The 12,341-nt window shown below is 61.1% G+C and overlaps 1 protein-coding gene across 1 annotated transcript; it reads right to left on the bottom strand.

The window, feature by feature from the left end:
- Positions 1 to 205: 205 nt before the first annotated feature.
- Positions 206 to 10,769, bottom strand: IHH (Indian hedgehog signaling molecule). The gene is made up of 3 exons (XM_054168634.1): positions 10,092 to 10,769; positions 4,718 to 4,979; positions 206 to 1,694 (listed from the first exon to the last, which is right to left on the bottom strand). The coding sequence occupies exons 1-3, from the start codon at positions 10,392 to 10,394 to the stop codon at positions 1,033 to 1,035; spliced, it is 1,227 nt and encodes a 408-aa protein (XP_054024609.1). The 5' UTR covers positions 10,395 to 10,769; the 3' UTR covers positions 206 to 1,032.
- Positions 10,770 to 12,341: the final 1,572 nt, after the last annotated feature.

The raw sequence follows: 12,341 nt of genomic DNA, 5'->3' as shown, positions 1-12,341 counted from the left end.
TGGAGGGTCAAGGAGGTCAGGCCAGACAGGGTCTGAAGTTTGAGGAATCTTTTAGCTTTGGGGTGTGAAAGGCATGGCTTTGGGATGAGCCAGTTCAGGGGGGGATGCTGGGAAGACAAGGGAGAGAGGAAGGGGAGGAGGGCACCCTTTCTCTTCAGCCACCTTACTTCCCCCAGCTCTGGCAGGCTGGAGCTGCAGCCCCAGCTCTCCCTGTCCCTGTTCCACCAGTGTGAGCCCATTCCTGGCTGGCATATGCACCCTCCTGCCCTCACATCTGCCTCCACAGCACCTTCTTGCCAGCCAGAGCATTTCATGCTGTCACAGCCTCCCCATGGGCATGCCCAGTGAGGTGGCTATGGCACTGGCTTTGGGCAGAGCTTGAGGTCCCACTCTCACTGCAGCAGCACATGTGTCACCAAGTCAGAGGTTTTATGCCAGAGCTGCCCTCTTCCAGCCCTGCCCATGCTTGGTCACCCATAGTCAGGGCAAGACATAATCCCAGTACCTGGGTCACCCTTCTCCCAGCTGTCATATCCCAGAGGTGGGAATAGCATCACTTATGCTTCTGCTGCCCAGAAAAGGGACCTAGGTCACTCTCCCAAAGCCCCCCTGTCCGATGCAGGCAGGCTGGAAGCCCTGTGGGGGCAGCCTGCAGCCAGGGGCTCTCTCCTCTTCCTGCCCCCCCTTGCTAGCTAATTCTGCACACACATACACACTTCACATACACACTTCACACACACACAAATAGCAGCATGTGGATCCAGCCAGGGGCACCCCCATGTTCAAGGGGCACCCTTTGTGCCACCTCCCTTCCCCCAGGCACAAGGGGTGAGGAGGGGGCAGTGGGCACAGAAGAGGCACACCAGGGAGTCACGGTGCTCCCCAACCAGAAGGTGGCTGTGCCCCAAGCAGGCAGGGCTAGAGGCAGCTCCCAATGGGCACCCAGATTTGTGAGGGGCTGTTGGCCCCCCGATGAGCCACCCTGCAGTCACCACCTCCACCAACAGTGCTGGCCACAGCCAGGGTGCACCCTCAGCTCTCTGCCCGGGGTACCTCCAGTGGGTGGAAGCTGTCAGGGGGCAGGAGCAGCCTCCCCAAGCGGTAGAGCAGCCATGAGTACCAGTGCATGCCATCCCCCTGCGTCCCTGGCCACCCCACCAGGCTGTGGTAGAATCGGAGCGGCCAGAAGGCCATTTGTGCCAGATGTTGCTCCTGCACCAGGGCAAAGCACGAGGCCACCATGCCGTTCACCACCAGCGTCCCATGGCGTGTCAGCGGGGCATAGGCGCCTACGTCCCTCTGGTCCCGCACCCCCACCACCTCGGCAGGCTGCAAGACATCTCCCCCTGCCACCACCAGCACAAAATGTCCAGGGCGCACGTGGCTGGCAAAGGTGGGGTGGAAGTGGGATGGGGGCGCTGAGGCGTTCTCGGCTACGAAGAGCAAGTGGGTGGGCGTCAGGGCCAGGCGCCGGGGCGGCTCCCGCGTCTCGATGACGTGGAAGGAGGTGAGAGCTCGAGGCTCCTTGTCCAGGAAAGCCAAGAAGTCACTGTAGGTGGGCCTGCCCGCCCCATCCATCGCCAGCACCCGCTGGCCTGGGCGCAGCGCCCACAGCGGCATCTGGGCACCATCCTCCAGCGTCGCCAGCGCCTGCCCGGGGAAGCAGCCCCCTGTCTTCGCAGCGGCCGAGTGCTCTGCGCAAGGAGAGAGAGGACAGGAGGGTTACCCATCTGCCAGACCCCCAGCATCGCCTTTTCATGATACACAGAACCCTATGAGGCCACCCAGCTTTGCCCACCCAAGGACAACCCTGCCCTGGCACCACAAATATGCATGTCCCCTACATACTCCCAGCCACCAATCCAATCTCCCTGGGCACCTTGCCTCCCCAGTCACTGTGTCCTTGGGGGTAGCACTTGAGGACCATAACCACACGTGGCAACATTTGCTCCCTGCTGTGATGCCTGAGCATGGGGACTGCTCATGCAGAGCCAGATCCCAAAATATGCCCAGCAAAGGGAGCAGGGCAAAGCCACAGCCCCAATATGTGGAAGGCAGTGTCAAGGGGCACTTAAAGCTTTTGAGGGGAGGCAGTGCCCTAAGCCAGTGAAAGGCTGAGGAGCAGAGTGTCTGGTCACACTAAGCATGCCCATAGAATCCTCATCCCCTGCAGTGCCAGGGATAGGCACTGCTGGGCAAGATGCTGCAAGGAATGGCACAGAATGCAGCATCCTCCCCCTTAGCCCCACAGCACCTCTCCACCCCACACTGCAGATCTGCTCCCTTCTCCTGCCAGCTCACTCATGCACTACTGATGCCAGCAGAATTCCTCTCTGAGCTGCAGAGGGATGTCACAGACTATGGCCATCATCAGGCGAAAGCCATCAGCCTCAGGGTAAGGGCTTTGCTAGTACCTGTCACAGGGTAAAGCACCCAAGCTCCCTGGGCTTGTCCCCTGGGCTAGTGGCACAGCAGCAATACGATCCTTTCCCAGATTAAAAGATGCAGCAAGTCACCAAGTGTCAACAGGGGCCCGTCCTGGCACTTGGGAGGGTAACTCTGGCTTCCCAAGGAATGGTGGTCAGCTCCCTCAGCAATCCCCATCTTAGTGTCTACATGATGCCTTCCCACCACCTGCCATGGGCATCTCATCTAGGGTTCTGCTCCTGTCTGCACGCAGTCTCAAACTTCCAGATTCCCTTAGAGCCCTCTCCCAGCTCCCTCATCTAATCCCTGAGTGTCCCTCACCCAGATGGCACCGCCCTCATCGCTCCCCAGCTTTGGGCAGAACAAAATCCCAAACCCCAGGCCCATGAAGAGAGGCATCCATCTCTGGGACAGAATCCTTTTATTGCTCAGATAAGGTGCAGTATCTGCCCCATGACTGCCCCTGAGGCCGGATCCCAAATCCTGCACTCTTCACCCTCAGGCAGGCAGCAGAGCCATGGGGAGGGACTGGAAGGAGGGTGAGAGGGGCGCCTGGCAGAACTGAGGGGCACAGGCACTGGGCATAGAGGGGTGCACGGGGGGGAGAAGGGGGGGCAAGGAGACACAACACATACAACAAGCCATGTGGCCATCTGTACAAAAATAAAAAGCCATTTACTAAGAGGCAGGGACAGCCCGGCTGCCCTCTGTACACAGCTCTGGCAGGGTTCAAGCCCACAGCCTCCATTGCACACTCTTGGGATCCCTATGGCCTCAGGAATAAATATGGGGGACTCAGACCCCTGAGGGGCCGCTGCAGAGTTAAGGGGGCTGTGGCCAGCCTCCAGAAGCCCTCCAGGGCCGCGGGGCCCTGGTCTGTTGCCTGGGTCATGGCAACCCTCTTCAAGTGGTCCAGGGGGGCATCCCAAGATTCAAGTGCCTCCATCCTTCTCCAGGGACATAGGCCCACTCCTCTGGCCAGTCACAAGGCTCTGAGATCACGGTTCTTGCTTCGGAGCCTGGCGTTTTTCCTCTGTCCAGCCCCACAGCGTGCCCCGGGGCACTAGAGCCCTGGTCCTTCGCCCACACTTTGTCCCTCTTCTTCGGAGGTTCGTCGCTCGCTCTCTGCGGCGCGGTCGGCCCATCTCCATCGCCGACCGGCGTTGCGCCCGTCTTGGCATCGGCACGGCGAGCGGGGTCAGCGCGGGGGGCCAGGCTGGCGTCGGGGGGTCTCAGGCCGCTGGCCGCGGGCTAGGGCAGGACAGGCAGAGTGCGCTGGGAGCCGGACCCTGGGACGAGACGCGGGGCGGCACCGGCGCACCAGCCTCGGCACCACGGCGGCACACGGGTGCGCGGGCTCGTCAGCGGGCACGGCTGCGGGTGCCCTGTGGGCACGGCTGTAAGCACGTGCTGCAGCCGCAGCCCTGCCCTGTGCCGGTGCAAGCGCCGCCGGTGCGGGCACGATGCCGGGGGTATGCCTGCAGCCGAGGCCGCCTGCGCGTCCACGCCAATGCCTTCCCAGCCCGCGGCGGCTGGCGGCGTGGCCGGGGCCGGAGCCGTGCGCGGGCCGCTGCTGCCCTCTGGCGCCCGCAGCCAGAGCTACCGCTCCAGCGGCGCTGGAGCTGCAGCAATCCCGGCGAGGCAGCTCCGCCCCGGGCTGGTGCAGGTTGCACCCGACACGATCCTGTCCCGGCGGCGGGCAGGGCCTGATAGCAGCCGCCCCCAACACGCACCGCCAGCGACGGCAGCGCCGCGCCCTCCAGCCCTGCTGCGCTCCCAGTTCTGCTCCTCTTCACAGAAAAGGCTGCACAGCAAAGAGCTGATCCCACGGCACCCTGGCCCATCCCTGCCTGGGTGTCCCTGTCCTCGGCCCTCGGATGCTGCTTGCGACAGCAGGAACTCCAGAGCAGCTGACAGCGGCGGAGGGCAGGGCTGGATGGGGCTGAGGATGGGCAGCCGGGCACGAAAAATCCTTGCAAGGCAGGGGCAAGGGAGACAGATATGATGGGCAGAGTAGGGAAACAGGCTGCAGAAGGGAACGTGAGGTGGGAAAAGAAGGTGGGTGGAGAGGCTGGGTAAAGCTGCAGGTCCACAGGAGTTAGATGGGGAATTTGCCCTGTGGTACTGCTGCCCACAGGTGTGTGATTCACTTCCCACTAGGCCTTCTGCCCTATATAGGGATATCTGGCTTTGAAAGCCAGCACGCCCCAGTGCCAGCCAGGCTACCCAAGCATATTGCAACAGGGGACTGACCCCTAGCTCTGCCCACTGCTCCCCACACTAGCCTCACCTGACTTGACGGAGCAGTGGATGTGTGCCTTGGACTCGTAGTAGACCCAGTCAAAGCCAGCTTCCACGGCCAGGCGAGCCAGCATGCCGTACTTGTTGCGGTCTCTGTCTGAGGTCGTGATGTCCACAGCTCGGCCCTCATAATGCAGCGACTCCTCCGAGTGGTGCCCATCCTCATCCCAGCCCTCTGTCACCCGCAGCTTCACCCCTGGCCACTGATTCATTACAGAGATGGCCAGGGAGTTCAAGCGGTCCTTGCAGCGCTGTAGGGTAGAGGGGCAGAGTCAGTCAAAGTTTTTTGGAGGGGGGCAGTTAGCTGCCCAGCTGGCAGGTTCTATCCCACCATGCTTCCACAAAACCTGTTTGAGTTTTCAGACCCTTTGGGAGCAGGTCCAGCAGAGAAAGATCTGGGAACATGAGGTGCTTTGTCAATCCCATGACCTCCACACTCCTTGCCATGCCCAATACCCCTGTTTGACACATGATGTCCCAGAGGTGTACACCTCAACAAGGGACCATCTCTCTCCCGACTCCAGGCTCACTCTACACTTTGTTGGGCAGCACAGCCTAGGCTGGGATGAAACATCCTCTCTAATTGCAGGACACCTATCACGCAAGGCAACTGCCCTACCTCATCCCCCCACTACAGTCCTCCCCAAGCAAGCAAAGGGGTGCCAGCCCAAATGCCTAAAGGCCTAAAAACCAGCCACTGTAGGGGACATTTTCACACGATTCCCAGCTCAGTGCTGGAACTCCCCACCACAGGATTATGTCATAGGTTGTGAGACCATCACAGCGAGCATGAGCCAGGGCTATAACACCTGATGCTGGCCACAACCCCAGGCTCAGAAGTGCCCCAGCACTGCTTCTGCAGGGAGCTACCCTCTCCAAAATGTGGGCCCCACCCCTGTCCTCAAGCACCTGTTCCCATTCTGGGGAGGTGGGTGCTGCTGCTCTCAGGGAAACCCACTTACACTTGGCAGGGTCTGGGCCCTGGGAAGGGCAGTGCCAGCCAGGCCTTTGCCCTGCATGGGGTGGAGGAGCACCTCTGCCCTAGTCCCACGCTCCTTGGGTGTGGGGAGATAAGCCAGGAAAGTGTTAGACAAACAGTTCCCAGGTGAGGGGAGGGAGGGGAGTGACTTTTGTCCCCAACCAACACAAACATGGTGCCACTTGGCATGAGACACGACCAGCTCCCAAGGTCCGTAGCCCCACGAGGATCTCACATGCAGGGCAGTAAGGGGGTTCAGGGATGAGGGCAGACAAGGGAGTCTCTGATGTCTTTGTGCATCCCCCAGTCATCATTCCAAGCATCCTCTTGCTACTCCCATGCCAGCACCCTGATCTGGGCACCCCTCCTGCCATCACTACCAGCCTTTCTGTCCTACAGCAGCACCTTGCCCACATACAAACACCAAGACCCTCCAAACCCTGTCCCCAGGCAGACACTTCCTTCCACCAGCCCCTGGAGCAGGGCCATCAGAACCCACCTGGGCTGCCTTGTCCCCTGCATGTGCCTCTTCCAGCGCATCCCCAGCCCAAGGGCGCCACCATTTTCTTTCCTGCCCGGGACAGTGACCATCTGCCTTCCCGGATGGGCAAACAGTGGCAGGCAGGGCCCCGAAGCACTCTGCCCCCGGGCTGCTGAGCTGGGTGGTTCTGCCTGTGCCTATGGCGGCCAGCAGGTGTCAGAGCAGGGGCAGAGAGCGGTCAGGGACCGGCAGGGACCAGGTACCGGCAGGGAACGGGGAGTGATGGGCGAGGAGGGGCGGGGAGGGAGCAGGTACTAACGGGTGGGGAGCAGGCACAGGAAGCAGCGGGCAAGGAGCTGGCATGGATAAGGCAGGCAACAGGCAGTTCTGAGGATGTTCAGGGATGAACAATGATCATCAGGGAGTAGGCAGTGACAGGCAAGGGCAAGCAGGTGGGGATGGGCAGAGAATCGGCACAGTAGGCAGGGAGAAAAAACAGCAGGCAGAAATGGGCAAGGATGGGCAAGGGGCAGGCAGCAATGGGCAGAAAGTAGTAATGAGCAGAAGGGAGCAGGCACAGATGGACAAGGAACAGGTAGGGATGTGTAGTGGCTACCCAAGATACCTTCATAGACAGGTAGACAGGGACCAAGAAACCCAGGGGCATGGGCTGTCTGCAGTATCTGTGCTTACTGGGAGCTGCAGGGAGAGCCCACCTCTTCCCCACACACAACCCAGAGGGGCTACAGCAGCCTTGAAGACCAGGGCAACCATGCTTGCCTCAGTGGCCCCCCTCCTGCCTGAGATCTTGCAAGGTGACTGCAAAGGTGTGGAAATGCCACCATAGTCCAGGGGCCCTATGGGGCCCAGGCTGGAGTGGCATGTCCAAGGTCGGTCATGTGTCATTGAGCCTTGGTCACAGCTCAGTAGCTCCAGTGCTGTTCTGGTGCCCAACTGGGAAGGTGAGACATGCAACAGGCATATGTCAGGGTCTTGGGGCAAGGTGGGTGGTCACAGTGTGTGAGTGGGGAGAAACAGCTTGTCTCTGTAGTGGCACTGATGACTGGGCAGTTCCAGACAACATGCAGGACAGTGCCCCATGCCACCATGCTGAGCTGAGTGGCCCCATGCTGTCCCATGCACATCACAGTGAAGACCAGTGGAGACCCTGGGGACGTTGGGCTGGGCTGAGCAGAGATGGTCTCCCTGACAATCTTCATAGACATGTCCCCTCTCATGTCCAGAATGAGAACAGGTCCAGGACCTTAGGGAAGGCAGCATGTCTGGAAGGAAGGGAACAGCACCAAAATGGAGCACAGTCGGCTGTGACCCCAGGGCTATCTCAGGGGAGCCACACAGGGTACTCAGGCATGACCACAGTCTCAGCAGAAGGGCTGGGGACAAAGTGTGCTTGGCCACAGCTTATCTCCATGTCCAGAGCCTGGCCAGGAGGAGTCCCACCAGCATCCTCCCCATAAGGTGAGATTTCTCCAGGAGGAAGCCAAGAGTCTCGTTCCAAGGTCTCCGTGAGAAATTCCTCACCACTGCAAAGCCGGTCTCCATGCCAGTTAGGCTAACTATAACTGACAGGGGTGATGGCTAGGGTAGGGAGAAGTTTGGGATTGGAATTTCATGGTGGCTGGGGGCCTTGGACATTCCTGGGCCAGGCTGCTAGGGAGAGGTGAGGCAAGCTCTACCTCCAGCCTTATCTCAGCACCTCCGAGTGGGACCAGCAAGAGCAAACACACTGGAATTCTTGAGGAAGATGAAACGATAAAGAAAAGGCAGGTAGAGAGCAGTGCTACCCACCCCCTAACGCAGGCAGCATCTTCCGGCTGCCTGGGACACCCAGACCCTTGGACTTGGGGAAAGAAAACAGGTTTGAAGTGAGTCAACAGCAGTAAAAGCCAGTGCGCTGGGGGAAGGGACAAGGAGTTGGGTCAATGGCCTTCCCCAGCCTGCAGCAACACAGGGTATGGTGCCACAGCCAGAGCTCCCACGTCTGGGGGCATCTCTCATACCCAGGGGACATAGGACAAGCCCAGAGGTCTGTGGAATGGCAGCAAGATGCCAGGAGTCATGCCACCTCCATAGGAATGGGGACAATTCCCTGCAGAGCTGTACAAGACACCACAGTACCCATCTGTGTATGGATGTGTGGTGGTTAGGGACCCTGCTGAGGTAAGAGCTTTCATCTGGGCACCCCAAGAAGACCAGGAGTTTCCTGGTACCCTGCCAACAAGGCAGTGGGACATCAGGAAGTGTGGGGCTGGCAGGTGGGACACAGGACCTCTGAGACATCCTCTCTCAGGGATGCTGAGGGGCACCGGCTGAGTTAGGGCAAGGTGGTGGGAGCATTCTCAAGAGCAAATGCAACCAGAAGCTCTCTCCTGCTTCCAGCTTGAGTAATATGATGTCACTCACTTTCCTGATGCACAGACCAGTGGAGCTCGTCGCTTCCTTAAGTATTCCTGAAGCTGTTTACAGGGATGACAAGCCCTAGAGCTCCAGTCATCTGCAACCATTACTTGTGCAACTCCCCAGGTTCCTGCTGCTTCAAAGGGGGTCTCAGTTTCTCTGATGCAGTCCCCAGACAAGAACCACCCTGGACCACGGTGCCTTCCCTGAGGCACTGGCAGAGCCGTCAACCCAGCACCCAAGCAGCTGCTTCTCTCACTGTTACCAACACCTCAGTCCAAAACTGTGGCCAGAGCCCCACTCTGTGCCTATCTCCACAGCCACCCACGCTCACCCATCTGCCAGCCTCAGACCCGGGGGTGCAGTGGTCAGTGGGGCAGCTCCAGCTCCCCCCCTCCTCCCCCGGGAGCTTGGTCAGGCTGTCTCACAGTGCTGAGGCTGGTGGCCAGGTTTCTTAGCAAGGCCGTGCAGCTCCTTATCTGCATTCCTGAAACCCTCAGGCATTCTCCTGGCAATATTAAAACACAGAGTAACCTTCGTCCAGCATCACCCCCACCTCTGCTGTTGTCCTCTGTCCACAACCCCCCCCATCCTCCTCCTTCCCTCTGGCCCAGGGCATCTGTAAGCTGGCTGCAACAGGGCACTTGCAATAACAAGTTGTCTCTGTTCCCAAGCACAGCAAGCAGACCCCATTGGGCACCCTTCACCACCTCACCTGAGGCAGGAGAGAATAAGGGGCACTGAGGCACGGAACAATGTTTTGGGGACAGAATGGGGACAAAGTCAGCAAGGGTGCTCCTGAAGCCTAGCTTGTAACTCTGCCTACTCCCCTCCCTGCCAGCACACCGGGCTCTGCTCTGTCCCTCGGCTCCAGTGGGCAGGTTGGTTGTTCTGCCAGCCGGCAGGCAGAGAGGAGAGGCACGATGGGTGCAGCGGGGCAAGTTGCTGTTCTTTCAGGGAATAGCCGGCACAGCACTACCGGCCTGCGGGTGGCTTGGCAGCATGCTGCTGGATCGGGGACCAACTATGGCATGGCTCGGGGGACACCTGGGCAGGTTGCTGCCGGCTTGGAGGGCAAGCTGCTCCCAGCTCAGAGGGTGGAAGACATGGGTAGGCAGGGCAGCGTTCTGTCAGCTCGGGGTGCAGCAGGCATGGGTGCCACAGGCTGCGGTGCTGCCCTTTCTGGGGACAGGGTGCTGCCGGCTGCGGGAGCAGTGTGCTGCCGTATCAGACGCAGCGTGCTGCCGGCTCCAGCGCGCCTAGTCGAGGGGGCAGAGCTTTGCGGCGCCCGAAGGGAGATGCCTGCGCTGCACAGCCGGCAGCCCGGGCCGGGCACCGGGATGCCTGGGGCACGACGGGGAAGCCGCAGCGCCATATCCCGTGCTGCTGCCGCAAGAACGGGGCGCGGGGTAGGCCGGGGCAGTCCCGGTGCCTGCAGGTGCCCGGCGAGGGAGTAGAGGCAGCCGGGCGGCGGCGAGGCCGTACCTGGGTCATGAGCCGGTCGGCGCCGGTGTTCTCCTCGTCCTTGAAGATGATGTCGGGGTTGTAGTTGGGCGTGAGCTCCTTGAAGCGCTCCGAGTTACGCGCGATCTTGCCCTCGTAGCGGCCACTGGCCCCCAGCGTCTTCTCGGGGACGTTGGGGCTGAACTGCTTGTAGGCAAGCGGGATGAGCTTGCGGGGCGGGCGGCGGCGGCTGCCCACCACCCTGCCCGGCCCGCAGCCCCGCACGGCCGGCGCCAGCAGCAGCGCGCACCCGCTCAGCAGCAGCATCAGCCGCGCCGGCTTCATGGCGCGCCCGGCGGCCCCGGGGCGGCCGGGGTGACCGGCGGCTCCGGGGGCCCCGCTAGGTTCGGCCGCCTTTCCCGCCGCCCGCCCCGGGGCTCCCCATGCGGCGCGCAGCCGGCGGGCAGGTGCCGGTGTTGGTGCCGGTAGCGGCAGCGGCGGCGGCAGCGGCGGGGCACGGAAGCTGCCCGGCGCGGGTGCGCCCCGGCTGCCCGGTGCGGCGGGCTGGCGTCGGCCCACTCTGAGCTGCCGTGGCCCGGCGGCGGCAATAAATAGCTAAGGGCCGTTTGTTTTGGCAGGCGAGCGGCCGCTTGCGGGGCGCGGGGCTCGGTGCTGCCGGAGCCCCCCGCGGTTTAAGCCTCGGCGGTCAGCGCGGCGGGGCTGAAGCCGGAGCCGCTGCTGCCTCCGCTCCCCGGGCAGGAGTGAGAGGGGAAATTGAAGAGATCCGGGACCGGGAACCGCCAGGACCGCACCCTGCCCGTGTCCCAGCCTCCCTGTGCCCTCCCTCTCTCGCCTCCTCCCCGCGGAACCTGCCCCAGGCCGCCCGCAGCCTCCTCCCCCGTCCCGAGCCGAGCCCCGCAGCCCACCCAACCAGGGGTACCCGCTGCCACCTGCCCCCCGGGGCAGCCCTGCCACCCCGAGGCGCCCCCGGTCCGTCCCACACCCTGCACCCCTCAACACACCACGGTCTGTCCCGTGGGCGCGAGGTGGCACCCCCGGGGCTCCGGCCCCCACCACACCGCCTGCTCGCCAGGGGCCCGGGCCTGCGGGCGGGGATCAAACAGAGCAGGGAGGCAGCTGGTTGAAATTTAACCACAATATTCTCGCTCCCCATTGTTTCCAGGGAGGCCCGATATTTCCACAACAGGATTATGGCATCTGATTAACTCGCTGAGACAACAATGAGGGGCTGGGATGGGCTTCCCCTTCTAGCTGCCAAAAGGGGAAAGTAAATACAACACCCTGATTTCAGGAGCAAGGGTTCGCAGGGCCCCCCTGATTCTCCCCCAGCTATGTGCCGGGGAGGGATCTGGCATGGCTCTGCTTGCACCCCCTCCAGCTCCCTAGGACCTTCGCAGGTGAGGCAGTGCCTTGGGACATCCTTGTGTGCACAACTCTCTCAGGGATGTCCCCTCTCCAGCTCTTCAATGGACACAGGGCATGGGTCACTCCTATGGATATAGAGAGGCCAGGCTGTAACAGAAGTCCAGCTCTGGCTGCAGAGCTGTGGTAGCCTCAGCGGGACCAAGCAACCTGGGTAAAGCGATGCAGGCTGAGGAGCCAACAGCACCAATGGGCTTGGGATGCTGCTATCCAGTGGCCCCAGAGAACCACTTCCTTTGCAGGAGTTCCAGGCAAAGTGCACCTGGCCACAGGTGTCTCTACCACGTCTTTGTACTCAGTAGCCACACTCCATCAGGTTTTCACACCGATTTTGGGTTCCCAAAACCTGGCTCTGGTTTTGCATAGCCAAACATAGTGTCCAGAGAATCTGTGAAAATCTGCCACTGTGCAGGATGGTGAGGCTGTCCCACTGCTCCTGAACATGACAGTGGAGCAAGAGGGTCTTACCAGCAGCCCCTGACACCACACTTCACATTTCTTCAGTTGATCCTTCCAGTGGAACATTCTAAATGAATCAGCAGAGACAGCAGAGGCATGTCACAGCACCATTCCCCATCCCTGCCCATGGCTTGCCAAGGCTACAGAAGGGGCACAGCTTTCTGTGCTTCACCAGCATGGGAAAACTGGGGCCTGGGCTAGGTCCACGGAGTCCTCCAGGTTGGTTTGTACTCCCCACAACAGAACAAGACCAGCTTCCCACTTTGATCATTGCTGCCACAAGGCATTGAGGAACAGGATCATTTGGGATGGCACTGAGTCTGGTGGGTGCAGCACATCACCAGTGAGATGTGTCCTAAGTTCTGCCAGACCTCCAAATAACCTCTGCAG

The sequence above is a fragment of the Dryobates pubescens genome, chromosome 2 (assembly GCF_014839835.1).
Source record: "Dryobates pubescens isolate bDryPub1 chromosome 2, bDryPub1.pri, whole genome shotgun sequence".
In the NCBI taxonomy this organism is placed as follows: Eukaryota; Metazoa; Chordata; class Aves; order Piciformes; family Picidae; genus Dryobates; species Dryobates pubescens.
The sequence above is the reverse complement of the archived record's forward strand: the minus strand, read 5'-3'. Positions and strand labels throughout refer to the sequence as shown.

What these genes read in the sequence shown, in the direction of transcription:
- IHH (XM_054168634.1), bottom strand. Translation starts at nt 10,394, where the DNA reads ATGAAGCCGGCGCGGCTGATGCTGCTGCTGAGCGGGTGCGCGCTGCTG. An exon ending in CCGACCGGCTCATGACCCAG is followed by an intron (nt 4,980 to 10,091) that starts GTACGGCCTCGC and finishes TCTACCCTACAG; the next exon opens with CGCTGCAAGGACCGCTTGAA. An exon ending in CCACTGCTCCGTCAAGTCAG is followed by an intron (nt 1,695 to 4,717) that starts GTGAGGCTAGTG and finishes CTCCTTGCGCAG; the next exon opens with AGCACTCGGCCGCTGCGAAG.